Raw genomic sequence first — 18,575 nt, 5'->3', positions numbered from 1 at the left:
GCTACATATAAAAAAACCAGCGTCATGCTACATTCGTCGCCTTAGTGTATTAATTCAAATTCAGTAGACAGCGGACTCTTCTTTCCGTTTGTGTGCCAGATAACCAGCCCAAGAGGCAAGGCGAACGTACCAGCCAGCCAGCGTTTAGCGGATCAAGACCCTCGGATGAAAGTTTTCGTGTCTACTTCACACAGCAGCTCTCTGCAAGCAGCCCCAATACAGAAGTGTCCCATGGCACACTACCAGAAGAGGAGCTCGAGAGGGTTTGTCCGATCTGCGAGGTCCTCTTCCCGCGGCGATACACTCAGGATGACTTTGAAGGTCACGTCCTGGAGCACCTTTCAGGGCATCCACTAGTGCTTGATCCAGCACAGTAGACCCTATCAAAAGTATCGATTTTATTGTTATCAGTCCATAGAAATTGTTGCCCGTATATGTTGTCTGCTGTGTGTATGGCTGTTGAGCACACAGCTAATCTTATGGCACACAGATTCAGCCAGTCAGAAAGCATGTTTAGTGTAACTGCCTGGTGTTCAACAATATGCATATAGCCTGCATGGTTGAATTTATTGAGGTGTACCAAATATATAAGTGTTGCAACAATACCTTGATTTGCAAGAGTTGGTTCATATTGACAGCATTCATATAATAGCGCCAAGGACAAAGACGAAAAGAACACATATGGTAGGACTGGCACTGTTTTCAGCACCTGTCCTGCCATGTGTGTTCTTTTCATCCTCGTTCCTAGCGTTGTTATGGGACCGCTGTAAGTGTTGATCGCAGGCATTGCATCATGTTGTGGTGCATATAAACACAATATGTACTGTCGGTATCGAATTTATAGATCACATTATCTAAGAAAATGTAGTGAGGTTCATGGGTTCACTCCCGGCCACGGTGGCCACATTTCAATGGGGGCGAAATGCAAAAACTCTGGTACATTGATTTAGGTGCACGTTAAGAACCCCAAATCGTCAAAATTAATCCGGAGTACCCTGCTATGGCGTGCCTCATATTTTGATACCGACTTTACATTAAATGAACCATATTAAGTGTAAGCTTCATCCCAGACATTTATCTGGTGTTTCCATTCAAAGAACGGAAAAAGGGAACTGCTGTCATTGGGCAACAGCTCAACTGAGCTTAATGAACTTTACAGCATTTAAAAGAAAAGTACAAATCTAGTGACCATATGAAGAGATGTCATTATTTAATCCTCCCGTTATGTTTTTAGAAATTTCGAAACCTGTAAATCGTGTATCATTCCTTGGCTGAATAATAATAAATATCAACTGTTCAGAAACTGCAGTTGTCAGAGCATTTAGATTTTAAAGCAGGTTGAGCAACATTATCCAATCGGGTGTTTTATTTGAGTATCTCCTGCTCACAGTTCATGTGCTGAGCTTCTTATGTGGAACTCTGTTCATTGCATGCTGTCAAAGCAGGTATTGCAGAGAAATGAGCTGCAAGCATACTATTTGGCTGCAAGAAAATAAGGAAGTCAAGTGGATGCATCATCACAGTCAGCTCGGTAGCAGACCGAAGGTTACGTCTGGTATGTTGCAGCCAACACAAGCACTGTATGCGCGAGCAGTTGCATTTACATTTCACGGCTACATATTGCCTGTGTAATGAAGAAGGCAAGACGATGAAGCAGCCAAGCAAGCAAGCTACAGTGTTGGTGGTAGGCACGCGACCAGAGCTTACACTTGCCTGGATTTTTGGCCGCTTGACGCCCACCATTTCTTGACACTCGCCTTTGACTTTCCTCGTTGTTCCGCATGACACCTGTGACGATCATGCATCTGTACAGAGAAGTCTGTAAACGCTGAGCTGAAATAGTCTATTCCTGAAAAACTATGACTGCTTGACATCGCTATTGCCTTTCGTCTCACTACGCTTGCTGTTGTCTTTTCATTGTCAGTACTTAATAAATCAAATAATAATTAAATAATAAGTGGGGAAAAAGCAGGCTGGTGAACAAGCAATTGGCAACTACGTCGATTCTAGGAACGCTAGAGGAGAGATGCTGGTAGAATTTGCATAAAGGAATGAGCTGAGAATAATGTGCGTTAAGAGAGAGAAAGAGAGCGGTTTGGGATCAGAGAGCAAACGGGTATAGCCAATATTCTAATTGAAATTAAGAGAAAAAAATGGCGCTGGGAAGGTCATGTAATGCGCAGGTTAGGTAACCGTTGGACCATTAGGGTTACAGCATGGGTACCAAGACAAGGGAAGTGCTGTAGAGGACGGCAGAAGACTAGGTGGGGCAATGAAATTAGGAAATTCGCGGGTGCTAGTTGGAATCAGTTGGTGCTGGACAGGGGTAATTGGAGATCGCAGGGAGAGGACTTTGTCCTGCAGTGGACATAAAATAGGCTGCTGCTGATGGTGATGAATAAATGTACTCAGGGACGTTAATCAAAATTATGCTCCAACATCTGCAGCAACTGCATTACAAGGAGGCCGATATGCAAAACTACTTGTCTGCAACACTTTGGATGCGCATTAAGGAACCAGAGTTGGTCAAAATTAATTGGGAGCCCTCCACCCACTATAACAGCTCTCGTAGCCCGTTGTGTTGCTTTGGGATGGTTAACCTAATCAACCATTCGATCAGTTAATTAGAATTATGCTTCCTATTACTTTCTTCTCTCATACTCGTATCAGTTCTGTGGTTGCCCAGTGAAAGCATTTTCATGTGTCCCTTGTGCTGTAAAATACAAATTAATTAATGCACTTTTCACAAACAAGTCAATGTTGATCCCATGAACAATATGAGGGACTCATCTGGCTGATTCTCTCAGCACCAGCCATGTTTGGAGATATGAAATTTTTGTGAATTTAATGCTGATGAATCGTTTGAACCTTTCAACATGCAAACTTGCTAGAAGGGCTCTTTTATAGCACTTTAATGTGAAGATTAGATTTGAACTCAAGGTAAAGCCTCTTTTCAAGAGACACAGATGTAGTAAAAATATTCACACGCAGGTCCTGATACCAGGTTGTACAATACAAGCTATATACTTAGTGAGTTGTTTCACATGTCCTCTGGGCGTTCTTTTGTATTTAGAGCATTTACTAGCCATGACAGGGTGGCACTAGCCACAGTGTGAATTTGACAGGGTAAAGGGCTATGCAATGATTGCTGTATTGCATTTGCAAATGAGCGCAGTTCTTAATTTGTTAGTACAGTCGCCAACAAATGAAATTCAATAATGCAAATTCTGTGCATTTGGAATTCGAGTATCGTGTGATGTTGGTGCTGTGAAAAAATTTTTGGCTTATTATTCAGATACAAAATCTTTAAATCACTTGTGCTCCTCATATCTATAGTTTAGTACATCCTGTAGTATTTACTTTTCACCGGTGCACAATATGTAGGTACCTCCTGCAATATCATGTTTTCTTTGTTGCAGTCTGTACACGTTGACCAAATAGGCTGCTATTCAAACCGGTTCATTTTTGCCCTGTTCACATGGTGTAGGCAGACGCAGAGAGCTGCTCCCTGCAGTGTCATTCATGATGGAATTACCATTTGTCCAGTGCTTTTCTGGCAAACCCAGAACACTGCCAGTGCACACTGAGTGCGTCACGAGATTCAGCTTTAATGCACGTGGTAACTATGTATTAACATGTTGGTGCTTTCAATGACATTGCAGTGTTTTAACAACAGGGACGTTCTGCTGTTGGGCACATTTGATGGCTATAACATTGCAGTGGCCACATATCGTTAAGCACGAGGTGTAAGGAAAAACAAATCCCTATATGCCGAGCTTTCAGTGCTGATTTACGAGACCCCAGTTAGTAATAAATATTCTGAAACCTACTACTCTGGTGCCCCTCGCAGCTCTCTGCAGCTTCGGGACTTAGCTACCTAACTACGTGTATTAGTTAAGGTTATAGCAAGACAGTTTCATGGAGTTCTGCAAGCACATATACTGTTGAACAGGGTGAATGAACTTGGCTTTGGGATGTAAAACTTCATCTGTTAAAAAAAAATATTTTAGTTTTCTGGTAATGGGACACCTGATAATATAGAGAAATGATAAAGCCTTCTTCAGCTGTTTCTTTTACCTCTGCTTACCACTGAATCTCCACACCTTGATCGACCTAAGTGTGTTTTCAGCAAACACACATACTAGTAAGTTTGCTTTGCAACAAGTGTTGCTGAATTTTCCATCTAACTGTCAGCGAATGACACAGTGACACTGAGTCACACTTGCTTGAGGTGACACTGAAGCTGCCCACCTGGAAAGTGTATTACTCCATTTCGTCTATAAAGCTGCCAAAGAATTCAAAGGAAAATTGAAAATGAAACTCATGGTTGCTAAATTATGATGCCACAGTCAAGTTTGTCAGGTGCTCTGACAAAGAAAGAAAGCAACATTGCGTGCATGCTGGCAGTTAATTATTGACTGAGTCGGGAACTAGGTGCACCAAGAACTGTAGATTAAGTACTGAATAGAAAGAAAATTAATGGGCGAACATCCAGAATTGCTTCACTAGACCAACTTGTGCTGCTTATTGTCTGTTAAGTTTCTGGAAATTGGTTTCTGCCTTTACCAGCACAGTTTTCCGACAAAAACATGCTTGAGAAATGTGCTGGTTGTGTGTACGAGTTTCTACCAGCATGATGGTTTGACCTTCATGGGAATGATGTTAACATATGCACGATGGAGTTAACAGGCAGTATAATTCCTTCTGGCATTTCACATCAACCTTCTTCAGGTTAGTTTGCCATTACAAATTTAACTTTATCTCTGAATGGTAGCAGTAGGCCATTTTGAGATTTTACAGGAACAAGCTGTTTAACAGAAATTGTCAGCCAATGTTTTCACTTTTAAAATGCTGCTGTATTCAGTATTGTGGAAATTCCTTGATAAATTGAACTAGCTCTCACAATAAAACAGATGAAAGAACCCATTACTACGTTATCAGCCAAGCCATATATATATATATATAGTCAATGTGGTACTCACCATTCCCGTGATTGTTGAATGCTTGCAATGTGAGAGTGCCCTTTAGCTGTACAAAACTACAAGGAAGGGTAAGGGGTGCTTATTGCGTGTTATTCAAAGTTCTAGCATGTCTGAAAGCTCTGGCACAAGCACATGCAATCATTAAATATTAAATTGCTAGCCCATAACTATATGCCTGGGCAATGCCAAATGGTGATGGTTCCTTTTTTTTCTCCCCCTAATGGTTCTGGAGTGACTGTGAAGAGTGCAGGCACTCTTGTATCTTCCAAAGCCATTGTAAATGCTATACTTACAGCCTGCAAGCTGCCTTCACAATCATCGTTCACTTTTTTTTTTTTTTTTTTTTTTTTTTGCTTTTGTGGTGGATATCTTAACTTTTAATCCTTGAGCCCCAAGCTGTACTTGTGGCAGCTTGTACCAGTATTGCCAAGGCTTTGTCCCACTTCTCAATACAACACTCGATCTGCTTACAGAAAATGGGTTGTGCTTGTCAGATTTTAGTGCATGTGTTTCAGAGACTGTGCATACTATTTTGTTGTTTACATTCTTTTCATTATCATGCATTCTAATGATTAGGTTTAAAAACAGATTAGTTGGTTAAGGGGAGGTGCCTTATTCTTTGAGCAAGATTCTTTGCATAACGTGGATAGTATTTAATTGTAAACAATGTATGTAAAAATTTAGGGAATTTTCACAGGCCCAAGTGTTAAAAGTTTACCTTTTCCTATGGGGCATTGTGTATTGCACCACTCACCTGAAGACAGCACCTCAAACGAAAAGGGGAGGGGATTTTCCTGCAGGCTGTTCTATGAATTTTGGTTTGGCACATTTCTTGTATGCATGTCTACCAGATGTGCAAGGTATCTGAGGACACAGCTTTGAATTGCTGTAGACATTAACTTTCTCATTGTGTCTGTCTAGACACTTAACATCATCCACATCAACCCCTCTGTGACCTATCTAGTGCATTTATTCCAGGGCGTCAGCATTCAGTCCGACACTGGAGATGAAGCAGTGCATTGCGCTAGTCACCTTTTACATGCCAACTTGGAAATCACCACTTTCTTGAATGTTGTGAAATGGTTTGTGTTCTGGGCGAGACAAGAGTTTGTGGCCAATTATCAGATGAGACAAAGACAATTAAGCGCTGTCAGCTGTCATTCAGACGGTTTAATTTCTCCAGCACATAAAGGTCATGGCGAGCGAGAACCCTGAAAAGTCTATTATGGCCACCTACGATCAGCTTCAGGTGGCAGAATCAAAAACAAGCTTCCTGTGCACCATTCTATTAGGCCCCACTTCTTAGTTACGGATTCGCTTGAGCCTGTAGTGCCTGCACCACCGAAGAACATCTGGTTGCGAACTTCAGCGACAATGTCACCCTCACTATGACGTCCTAGTTCCGAATACAGTACCTAAACCTGTAGGCCGCTGTGTATGGCAGGCGTCGCTGAGAGAAGGACTAACAAACAGCCACACTATGATAAATACTTGCTAATGCCTGTTATTGTAGCATTGCCTAACATCAATGTGCACTATCTGATCGGAATGTATAGATACATGTATCACCAAATTCAAATTCAGGCAATAATTGAGGCTGAGGATGATTTTGTTTAATAGTCTCAATAGAAAAGCAGCAAAAGAAACAGTGAAAAATATTTGGAACGAGTATACTGAATCTCGTCTGAAATTTACTGATGTCATTGTCCTCAAGTACCTCGCACACCCAGTATATTATAACAGTAGATATTTGCAGCTGTGTACAGCATCTTCATTTTTTTGTGACCAACTAAAGGGTCTGGCTGCTGTGTTGAGACCAACATAAAGATTTAAGAGGTAACTGCAAGTTTTGTGTTTGGATATGTTAATATTGCTAACAATATAACTTAACGTAACTTGCTAACGTAACAATATATTCAACACACATGCCTGGAAGCATCAACATTACAAAGATGCCGTCTCACCACGTATTTCAGCATCTCTGCCTAATTTTCATTCAGACACCAACAGTTTATAGAACTGGTTGTGCATTTCACTCATTAACATCTTTGATTTGCAAGTCGGCAAAATACTGTCTGAACTGGTGCTTTCTCAGATGTTTTTATTTAAACTTCAATCTTTTGTTTTCTTGGAATGGTTGCAACAGCTGTCATGAGGAGACATGTGATTACTGTTAATATCTGCAATAAAGTATGTATAAAGCTTCTCGGTGCCCAATTTTGAGTTCGTCATTTCACATGCATACACCAGCGAGGCCTTGCTTTTTAAACGTTCGAAAAGTAAAGGATACTGTTCCGATTATAATGCAAACTGACTGTGCTTTGCAGTAACAGCCATGGTCTTACTGAAACCATCAACTAACGCTTGCAAAACTACCTTAGCTTTCCCTAACACCTATAGCTTAAATGGGCCATGACAAAATTTTTGAGCTTGAATTATGCAACACTTTTGCTCACACAAACTTGTGGCCGACCTTCTAGTATTTTTAGGCTATAAGTAAATTTTTACAGAAACCTACACTACACTTGTGCAACCATCAGGATGTGCACACCACATAGTTGCCGGCAGTAGGGGTGGTGTAATAGCCAAGTAATCTCTTGTATGCAATATATTCAATCACCACACTTTTGCAAGTTTTCTCAGTATCACAGTTTTATTGCGATCTGCAGAATCGGCAGTACAACTGTCACATTTTTTATGTCATTTACACATACCAGTCACCGCTAACTGGCTAAGCCTCCTTATAGTAATGATAATAAAAGCTCACAGTCCTGCGGTTTTGTGTATACAAATCGAGAGAAGAATGGAGTAAGTACAATTTTTACATAATTCCCACAAGGGGAAATGGTAATTGCGAGAACGAAAGTGGGAGTGCATCTTGATGCATCTGGAGGCATTAAAACAAGACTGACCCTCACAAGGCATGTCACAAAGAAATGAAGCTCCACTAAGGACATCCAAATAAACAAGTCATTCCAAAGAAGAAAAAAAAAAAGGACAGATCAAGACAGCACTGCATACTGTACAAAGAGAACCCAAGAGCATATTTTGTGCGTATAACAAAAGACGTCAATCAACATGCTTTCCTACTACAACAGCACTTGATGCCCACTAAGCAAATTTATAGACAGAAAAGCCTCGGCATTTCTTGCAAGAGCAGACCTGCAGCCCTACAAACACTCGCCAAGCTTGATGCACAGCTGGCAAAAGAGAAAATCAAAAAATAAAACGGAAGCAAGTGTAAATCGAGCACTGCAGGTCGCACACATTACCCAGAAACACCATGCAGCCACTCTCTTCTACAGCCGCGACAACAGACATTCTCAGTAGCAGCAGCACACCCTCTCGATAAGCACAGCACAGAGCTATCCCACAGCAGCTTTGAAAGCAAAAGCGGTGGGCTTTTTTATTCTGTCCACAGCCCAAACGCTTCCAAGCAGTCCCTGAACAGAATCAGATGGAGAACAGCTCTGCTGAGGTAAGCCATTAGGAGACAACACAGGATTGCTTCTCGGGCACATTGCCATCAGCCCTGTCGATCTGTTGTATCATGGTGCTGAAGATCTCAAACACGCTCTGCGAAAGAAATTCACAGTAACACTTGTGCTTTACGAGAGCTTGAAACATTTGCAATCATGACTACTCCGACCGTACAGAAAACCCCTGTTCAATCTTGCTTGACATCAAATGCACATCGACTGTACAGTGTGATAAAAGTTTTTATTTAATAAAGTTGCATCCTACATGGTAATACAAACATTATATGTGATATTTGTTATAAACTTAATTAAACCTTAATATATGTAATAAACTTCACTTAACAAATTTATTGATATAACAAGGTATTTAACTTTTTATAACTTTTTGTCTATAGATCATGTATTTTGAACCTCAATATAACTAAATTTCACTGCCACCGTGAAGGAATGTCGAGGCAATAAATGAAAGCTGCCATTGATGCAAACCACGGAGTAAGACATATAGGAGGTGAAACTCCCGTCAGCTCGAGCGAGCGTGGGCGACCAGATAATGTCACAATTGGTGCATGCGCCGATGCTACCGTATACAGTGGCGGCACCATACGGTGCGTCTTAGAAGCCGCAGCGGGAAAAAAAAAAAGCAGCGCCCGGCAGGCGGCTCCGGCGGCTCCGGCCACTCCGTGGTAGAAGTCAGGCGCGCGCGGCCGAACGGGAGCAACACGCTCAACCGGTTGCCCTGGCAACCGAAACGGCGGTAATTTCTTCCCATGCCGCCAGGTGCCGCCAGCATGAAAACATATCCGCGGGCTTGTGACCTTTACTGGTCGCCGCAAACAGCGGAGTTTCCACTCCTAAATATTTCTTGCTCCGTGATGCAAACGGTCAAACTGCATGCAGTTGCTCGTGAATGCAACTGTCAAATTTCTCGCCATATGGCAGAGGCTGAAGTGGAGCAGCATCCTTGTCAGTAGCAAAACCTTCAGCTAGCCATGACCTCCAATATTTCACGGCACATGGTGCCTGTTTTGGAGGTCTTCAGTGCAGCACATCATGCATTCGCATCGAAAGACCCTACGTTACGTATAATAGTTCTGTATTCTGAGCTTAAGTTACATCAGTTCCCGATTTGGTGCTTTTGTTGTGGCCAATTACCCAAGAGTCCAACAGTGATAAAAATTAGTAACGGTAGGGTACGTACATTAAGTAAGGGTTTTACATGCGAAAACCACGATGTGGTTATGAGGCACGCCGTAGTGGAAGACTCCGGATTAATTTTGACCACGAGAGGTTCTTTAGCATGCAACTAAATTTAAGTACATGAGGGTTATTGCACTACTATTATTACTATTGCACTATTATTGCATTACTATGGGGGCGAACCCCCATAGTAATGTGGCCGCCGTGACCTCGAGCTCAGCAGCACAACGCCATACAGGGCTGCCGCGGCGCTCCACAAAATGAGCTACAGCAGCAGCTGTTTAAACATAGACTATCTTCGGCATTTGTACGCATACTCAACTGAGGCTTCACTACCGCACTTAGTACCATGGTGCTGGCTACAATGATGCATTTTTTCCCATCATATACAGTAAATGAGTCAAAGGTGCATGCACTCACCTGATTCTGCTTTGCTGAGGCCTCTAAAAATGCTGCTTTCATGTATTCAGCAGCTTGCCTCCCCTCTTCATAGCTAACAACCCTGTCACACATTTACACATACACACACACAAAAAAAAAAAGGAGGGTAAGCACATTAGGTGGTGCTAATGTGGTCTACTAAATGAAGCTTCACAGAAAACTTTGAACAAGACTATTATAGCTGGCAGTTTTAAATTATAATATACAGGCCACGGGAAAACACAGGGAAGGCGGGAGATGGAAATTCAAGACGATGAGCAAAATGAGAACAAGGTAAAAGCGGGAGGCAACGTTTCGACAAGTGGACTTGTCTTTTTCAAGGTCACGCATTGAATGGGAGTGCCTGAGAGCAACGAGTGCCTGTAGCACGTAGAATGGGTGTGCAGTGCAATCCACTGTAAAACGGAACACTAACATATGGCTCTCAATTTGCCGATGCTCTAGCAGCAAATGTCAGCCAAAACTGCGGCAATGCGCTGCACAGACTTGCAAGGAGGAGCCACTTCCACCAACCTGAAGTCAGCTGCCACAAAGCTCAAAGAATTTACGCTTGCCAGAGGGAAATACATTAGAACCTCGTCCATACTTGTACGCAATGCTTCTTGTGCTGGCTTATATATCGCTGCAGTATAGGATAGAGATTGTAAAGAAGTTATGAAAGAACTTGCTTGCATGCAGGTTAGAGCTACAATTAGTGGCATTGTTATGGCTCTAAAGCATCATACTAAAGGATGTGAGGAGCCAAAAATAAGTTCAATGGAAAACAGACAAAGAAAATAATGTATGGGCACAAAGGCTAAAAAGAATTTCAGAGCACCAAGGAAAGAAGAAAAATAAATTCACAGTCAAATTCATTAGGCGGAATGTTTAACACAGTAATGTGTTGGCTGCAAGTAAGTACAATATAATGTTTCCAAATTTCACAGGCATCACTGCTTACATTGTGATACCATACGGACACAGGTGCAGCAGGTGAAAGGACCATCTAAGTTCTAGGCCTGGGCAACAGAGGCACATAATGTTACAGCAACGAGACTTTGGAATCCGCACGTCGCGTCCTATCTCTTGTAGCCTATGCAGCTTGCACAATGCAATGTTTTTCGTGGTGACAGAAGATTCCTGCATTATATAAACTGCAAACTACTTTCACTGTTCTGGGTAAGTACAGGTGGACAATTATCATCAAGCTTTTATTACTTCTTTCTCCCCCAATCTGAGCAAGTTTAACACAAAATAAGCTTGCTTAATTGTGAGGGGTCCACTATTGTGAACTTTGGGATACAACTTACTGAAGCTAAATGATGTTGCTTAATAAGCTCTTAACACACCTCTCTTCCAAGAAAAACAGCCCGATCTGATGCCTCCAATAATATGACAGCCTAGGTACAGTAAAATTTGAAAACAATGTTTACAAAGGAACACACTAATGCAAGAGTTCAAGAAAAAAAAAATGGGTGGGGGTGGGGGGTGTTTACATTTCATACTACAAGTCTTGTAGTTGAACTATCACTACTGTTTGTGCTATCCAGCAGGCAAATTGTTTCTCAAACAAAACAAAGTTTCTTGGCTCACCTTTCAACCCTCAGGTCTACCTTGTTGCCAACAAGAACAATGGGGACGCTGAAATTTCACACATTTTAAATTACCATCACAAAGTGCAATTTAAAACAGGCCATTTCAAAACAGACGGACAGAAGGCAAGCCCATTTTTGTAACAAAAATTAACAACACAGGAACGAGAAATTACTTAGACAAAATACGGGCTGAGTGCTGCGCTCAAGTTACCAAATCAACCTTAATTCTGCAGCAATCACACTACTCAAACATCAATATATAACATTCTCTATCTAGTCTAAGGGAACATGCACATGCAGCACAGCTTCTGCAATATAACGAGGCAGCAAAGAAAGGTTATATTTTACTTTGATATTGTGCACTGGAAATTTCCACCTTAGCATATCACTGCTTCCAAACAGTGCCAACTTTCCTACAACTCTAGCCAACAGTACATTCCTTTAATGCTGAATAATGTTCAAGTCATACTTTAGATTGGTCTCAAGCCCAGTGTGGCAACTCAACAAACTTGAGCAACATAATAGGCAGGTTCAACAACTCCTACCCAACATGATGCACTAACAGCATGGTACATAACACAGAGCTCCAATTAAAAGCACAGAAGCATAACGATGCTGTGAATGGCAGGAGGCTTTAATGTACAACATGAGTTGAACACTTGGGGCCTTAAAGGTGGAAAATGCTTCAGGAAGCTAAGCATATGCCACCCTTCCTAAAACATGCAGGTTGAGATAACCTTTCAACTGTTATAAAGTCTCCACAACCTCATTAAAGGCCAATTGAAACAAAATTTATTACTGTATAAAAGCCAAGTTTCATATATAGAAGATATATTCCTCGATTTTGAAAAAGCTTTTGACAAAGTTCCTCACAAACGACTATTCCTAAAACTTTCTCGTTTCAATCTTAACGAACATGTTTTTAATTGGATATGCAGCTTTCTCACTAATCAGCAGCAGTTTGTCTTTGCTAATAAATGTTCATCTTCTTATTCCTCTGTTATATCTGGGGTACCTCAGGGCACTGTCTTGGGCCCCCTTCTTTTTCTCATATATATTAATGATTTGCCTGCTAACATATGTTCAACATCCGCATATTCGCTGATGACTGCGTTATCTACCAGCCTATTACTAACACCGATGACATTTTGCTTCTTCAGTCTGACATTCAGCATGTGCTAACCTGGTGTAATTCATGGCTAATGTCCTTAAATGTGAAAAAGACATCTCTGCTATCATTCCACCGACGTCACTCACAACCGTCTTCAAAATACCAAATCGGGAATGCAGAAATCGCTTCATTATCAAATTACAAGTATTTAGGCATCCATTTGACATCTGATCTAAATTGGTCTTCTCATATTTCACAGGTTACTAACGAGGCAAATCGCGTCCTTGGTTACTTTCGACGAACCCTGTGACTAGCACCCCCATCAGTGAAATTCCTTGCTTACTTAACACTTATCCGTCCCAAATTAGAATATGCATGCGCGATCTGGGACCCTCATCAAAATAACCTTTCCATTACTCTTGAAGCTGTACAAAATCGCTCAGCTCGTTTCATTTTCTCCGCCTATTCCTATCATGTAAGTGTAACTGAACTAAAACGTAATGCTCATCTCACAACTTTAGCGAACCGCCGAAAAATTTCCAGATTGTGTGTTTCATAAATTTTTTTATCATCCATCTCTGAACTCCATTATCAGCCCCGCCCATCACATTTCAAATCGCACAAACCACGGGAAGGCCGTCTACCCGCCCCCTGCTCGCACTCCTGCGCATCTGTCATCATTTTTCGTCCATACAGCAAGGGACTGGAATGACCTGCCAAACGCCATCGTTGATCAGATCGACTCATCGTCATTCAGATCACCTATAGAAGGAATGTACTGCTGAAATTCCACCCCCTCATGTAATACCCCTTCAATGGGGCCTTTGAGGTACTAATAAAAATAAATAAATAAATATAGAAAAGCCTCCATAAAATAATGTTATGTCTGAATACTAGTGGAAGAGTCACGCAAAGCTAGCAAGAATAAATGTTTTTGAAACCCATGAATGAAACCACTGCCATTACTGCTTGCCAGAGATTATGCAAAAGTGAGTACTGAGAACCAGCTTGACTTATCGGCATGACCTCGGAGACTGGCAGCACTCCGTGGAATTTCTGATGCCAAGTTTTGGAATTTGCATCATATCCGCTAACCACCAGCTACAAATGTTGCCTACTTAAGTGCTACTAAAAGACAGCTAATAATAATGCCAGCCCTGTGGCTTTGCCAAAATTGATTTAATGGCATACACTACTCGTTTATAACCAATTTAGCCAAAGTTTCATTACAGTTGGACTTTAACTATAATGCCAGCACATATAAATACCCCCCCCCCCGCCAAAAAAAGATGTTTATTTTCTATCTAAATGTGCAAGAACCATCACGAATAAGAATAATCAACAAAAAGAAAAACATTCTGCAATAACTTTATCAGCAATAGGACTGCCCAGGCAGAAAACTAGAAGTGTGCGTCACCCCAAGTCACCCATGCCTTCATTTGTAGTTAGTACAGACAGCACTCGTCATATGTGAACCATTGGTATACATTTCATTTGCTTTACATTACGTGTGTTACACCACTGCAGCTGAAGATCTTTTATCGGTATGCCTCGTCTGACCATGCTTTCAATAGAAAATGAGCTACATGCCAGACTTCTTCCATGTCCTGTATTCCTGCTCTAAACCAACAAATGACACTTGCTGCCTGTGATTCAGTGTTGGTTGAAGATATTTAGCCAGAAACTTCACACTCAATACCGAAACTCGGCAAGAAAAAAAAAAGTTCTGGTACTTTGCCTATCGACAACATTCATCAATAAAAGGTTAACCTGGCATATTGGAGCATCATTTCAACTATACACGAGGCAGTTTGTATTAATGTCACGGCAACTGCCTATTTACACCTCTAAGTGACTCTTCTCTCACTGTTATCAACCTTAATCACCTGCACCTGCATCAACCTGCATTATCCTTGAGACAGCCTTGTTGACCAGAATACAACCTTGTGACACGACAGATCAGAAGAATGAATGAGTTCTTGAAGATGCAAGAGACCTCCATACATCACCAGCATGTTGGCTAATGTTGACTGCCAACCCAACAGAATTAAACAGGAGAAAGTGCATTCAGACATTTCCCCATGGGCCAATGTGTGCGGTCCCCTACTTCACCTTCTTGCAATAGGATTGGCGTTTGTACTTTCCAGAGTGCATTATCCTTGAGACAGCCTTGTTAACCAGAATACAATTTCAATAGTGTTGTCATTTCACAAGCTCTATGTAAGAAAAAAAAAAGAAACAGCGCAGCCTGCAATGCTTCCTAATAAAATTAGGGCATGTAAACAGGCAACTTATGAGAATTGTCATGCTGTACCCACAAACTTCAAATAGAAAGCAAACAGCGAAGCTAAAGGTTGAATTCATGCTGATTAATCGGCAAGTATTATGGCCAAGACTTTACAGGGACTTGCCAAGGTTGACGACTGGGCGTGTTGGTATAGCATATTAGAGGTTGGATTGCGCAACATTTTGACGAGACACACAGAAGAGAAACACACCACAGAGCGCTCTCGGGGACACATCACCTGAGCCTGCTAAAAGCTGGAGACTAGAAGCGACTCAAGTGCGAAACTAATTCATCTTAAAATAACAGTAACTTGTAACAGAGAATCTGTTTTGGAGCTTCACTGGAAACAGTGCCACAACTTTCAACCAGCTTTGAAACAACTCCATAAAACTTCTATGAATGAAAGATTTCTGCAAATGTCGCACAGGAAAATTCACTGCACACACAGTATATTGCTACCTGTAGACTGCAATGCAGCATGTCCTCGGATAAGGGGAAAGAGGCAGTTGTCCAAGGCGTGCGCTACTAGCATGTGACTCAAGGACGGCATAATTTATGCACCTACATTGATTGGTCATTGAGCTTTAAGATCCCGAAGCAACACTGGCACTGACAAAACACCATAGCAGAACATTCCAGATTAATTTCAACCCCCTGAGGTTATTTAATATGCCATCAAGGCACAGCACAAATTTTTGTATTCAGCTCCCATCAAAATGATGCCACCATGACCGGGAATCAAGCGTACAATTTAACTACAAGTTTATGCCAATCAAGCAATCAAACAAGCAGCCTGCCAGAGCACCTATGAGCTGTACTAGTACACCTGTACAAGACCCCACATGCAGCTATCAGTTTAGGACACAGTTTTTTAATAAGTGCCCAAGCTCTTAACCATACCATAGCAAGGCAAATGTCCCTACACAGATTCTAAGCAAGGAAACCTAACTTTTTTTTTAAATTGCACAAAAAGGAACTATATTATGAGCCAATCCTTTACAATAATCTCATCTCATCTATGCACCAATCTGTCACGAAGCAGTTGACAACCTGAGCACGTGCTTCTTATGATTATTTATGCTGCTTCTTTACTGTTAGTAAAGTCCTGTGTAGAAGTGATCTTCTAAACCCACAAGGCACAGAATAAGAAAGGCTTACTCTGTGATTTCAGATATAAATAATGTACACGAACACTGTACTTTCCTTAAAGTATAGCAGAAAGAATTGTTACCTTTACCCTTTTGAACAGTTCTGTTGGCAAGTGTGGCTATCCACTACCTGCTCAGATTTGTCCTACTACCTTGCACCTCTGGACCAGTAATGACTAACAATGTTTCAAGGTTGTGCACTTACTGGACTTTTCCTGTCATGTCCAGGAGCTTCTCGTATAGTGCCCTGACCACCTCAAAACTACATGAGAGAAAAAGGGCCCATGTCAAAACACAGAAGAAAATAAAAACAGCCAAGTTGGCTATATAACACAATTATTCATTTCTACCTTTTTGCAGAATTGATCGAGTAGACCAACACGTAGCCATGGATGTCCATGGAGTAAGACTGAGGAAATATGGAGTACTCATCCTGTGAATTGAATAAATCAGACATTCAAAATTGCAAGCAGCATTCTTTCAAAAACTAAACTGAGTTTGCTATGTATTGGAGCGAAAGGCCCACGCAGAACAGCACACGACATAAGGCATTATACAGTCCAAGTGCAAGGCAAAAAAAAAAAAGACACCTCCAATGTTTGCTTGCACTAGTGATATCCAACATAATACAAGCAGTTAATAGAATTCTATGTTTGGCCACCGAGTCCAAAGATTGTAATCTACACAATCTAGTTGTCTTAACAGAGTTAGGCTAGCATTTTTTTTTTCTTTACAACTGCTTGAAAACAGTAGTGCTAATTGATAACAATATTCGGTGATAAATTACTTTCAGGAACTCTGACGAGAGTAGTTTATCAATTATTCCACCATTTACTTCAAGCAACCCTTCGCAGGGCACGAAAGAAAACCGACTATTAGCAGCATTTGTACATAGGCACAAATAAAAACCACATTGAACTGCGGTACTTGTGACAATATTAAGGCATCATTTAGTGGACGACATTCCGGCAGCCTACCTGTCCTGCAGTGTCTACGAGCTTGAGGTGGTACTCCTGGCCCTTGAGTTTGACGGTCTTGTGAAATGCTGCAGACAACGATAAATTTACCGTGAGAAGTCCCCTCACGATCTACAATGCGCCGACGGCATGGGGCACCTACTGTTTTCAATCGTGGGGTCGTACGAGTCCACGAACTGGTTCTCCACGAACTGTATCGTCAGCGACGACTTTCCTGCACGAGTCAAGGACGCACGTGATCATGCAACGCTCGCCTCTCTGACGCGCCCCTCCCACACTATCACCGCGATTCAATCTGGCGTCTGCTAGCAGCGACACACGTCCCCGCGTACGCAGCCTTCTGCGTGACTTGCTGGTTCGATAAGTTGGGATTGTAAAGTTGAGTTCGTTGTCATAGTAGGTTTCCTAGTCGCAAATTGTGCTCCTCAGCACTTTTCTGACGGCGCACATTCACCCGTGTACCACGTCCGAAGAGGCTAGCTCCAAACAAACTACAGCGACGCTAACTATAATCGAAAAAACACGAAATCAAGCACGTCACGTTTAAAAGACAGCGAGTGTCTTTACATACGAAAAGCAAGAAGGCCACGATAGACGAAGCAGGCGGTATCAGTGCGCGAGGAACGCCAGATATTGTGCAGTTTACCACTGTAGCGAGGGGAGTAGAGCGTCCTAAGGGACAAAATACAGCGGGCAAACGCCAATTTACACGCGAAGACAACTAGGCAATAAAACCACCGAATGTACGAGCACGGCGCGCGACGGTGACACGCCATGTAAGTCTGAAAAAAGCTACCATCTGTGCCAAGCGCGAAGGAGACGGCGCGACGGCCTCGGGGATTGCGATAAGGCTTAGGCTTAAAAAAGATCACTTACCGACGGATCGGAAGCCCATAATGGCAATTTTCCGAGATTTGGGAGCCATATCGGCAGGCAGCGTCAGCCGTGGACCCACATTGACCGCAACCTACTTGCGACGAGCAGCCCGTAGATGGTATGGAGAAATGAATGATTAAGCGACGCAAAATGTAAACACCACGCTTGCGACGGCACAAGTTGAAGTCTTCCCAGGCAACATTTTCGCCGAGTGGAATTAGTCAACCGATGCACGGCTTACCTCGGGCCCTGACCGCAGAGAGAAAGGGGCAGCACCAACACGAACAAGTAAACTGGCGGAAACTGCGGCCGCGAAAGTTTCAATGATTAGGTAGCACGACGGCGATATCCCCAACAATTGCAGCTCCTTTGAGCACAAGTTTTGGTCTTGTTGCCAGACAAATGAGTAGTGACGGACAGAAAACTTGCGCCACGGTTGGATTGCGGAGATCACGACGACGGCTGTTTCTTTAGTTTCAGTTTCCCTGTTAGAGTTTATAAAA

At 42.1% G+C, this 18,575-nt stretch overlaps 2 protein-coding genes across 9 annotated transcripts in view; one reads left to right on the top strand and one right to left on the bottom strand.

Moving 5' to 3' along the window:
• The window catches only part of LOC142582339 (uncharacterized), a 31,055-nt gene extending 23,867 nt beyond the window's left edge, over positions 1 to 7,188 (top strand). For all 5 annotated transcript variants that reach the window (XM_075691942.1, XM_075691943.1, XM_075691944.1 and 2 more), the window contains one exon: positions 100 to 7,188. In XM_075691942.1, the coding sequence (XP_075548057.1) occupies positions 100 to 377 (278 nt within the window). In that variant the 3' untranslated portion in view covers positions 378 to 7,188. The remainder of the gene's footprint in view (positions 1 to 99) is intronic.
• A 1,176-nt stretch (positions 7,189 to 8,364) lies between these two features.
• On the bottom strand, positions 8,365 to 18,485 carry Rheb (Ras homolog enriched in brain). Of its 4 annotated transcripts, none has more exons than XM_075691950.1 (9): positions 18,314 to 18,485; positions 18,073 to 18,163; positions 17,339 to 17,410; positions 17,197 to 17,264; positions 16,570 to 16,652; positions 16,425 to 16,481; positions 11,672 to 11,719; positions 10,079 to 10,160; positions 8,365 to 8,558 (listed from the first exon to the last, which is right to left on the bottom strand). In XM_075691950.1, exons 2-9 carry the CDS (start codon positions 18,119 to 18,121, stop codon positions 8,469 to 8,471), a joined length of 549 nt encoding a protein of 182 aa, XP_075548065.1. In that variant the 5' UTR covers positions 18,122 to 18,163; positions 18,314 to 18,485; the 3' UTR covers positions 8,365 to 8,468. The 4 variants fall into 4 exon arrangements, with proteins under 4 accessions (XP_075548065.1, XP_075548063.1, XP_075548064.1 ...); XM_075691948.1 differs by having other exon boundaries at positions 18,073 to 18,166; positions 18,314 to 18,452; XM_075691949.1 differs by having other exon boundaries at positions 18,073 to 18,182; positions 18,315 to 18,447.
• Between the last annotated feature and the right edge of the window lie 90 nt (positions 18,486 to 18,575).

This window comes from Dermacentor variabilis, chromosome 5 (assembly GCF_050947875.1).
Source record: "Dermacentor variabilis isolate Ectoservices chromosome 5, ASM5094787v1, whole genome shotgun sequence".
In the NCBI taxonomy this organism is placed as follows: domain Eukaryota; kingdom Metazoa; phylum Arthropoda; class Arachnida; order Ixodida; family Ixodidae; genus Dermacentor; species Dermacentor variabilis.
Note: the sequence above shows the minus strand (reverse complement) of the source record. Positions and strands in the feature narration are given on the sequence as shown.

What these genes read in the sequence shown, in the direction of transcription:
- Rheb (XM_075691950.1), bottom strand. Translation starts at nt 18,121, where the DNA reads ATGGCTCCCAAATCTCGGAAAATTGCCATTATGGGCTTCCGATCCGTC. An exon ending in CGACCCCACGATTGAAAACA is followed by an intron (nt 17,265 to 17,338) that starts GTAGGTGCCCCA and finishes CGTTGTCTGCAG; the next exon opens with CATTTCACAAGACCGTCAAA. An exon ending in CCTCAGCAAAGCAGAATCAG is followed by an intron (nt 8,559 to 10,078) that starts GTGAGTGCATGC and finishes TTTCTTTCGCAG; the next exon opens with AGCGTGTTTGAGATCTTCAG.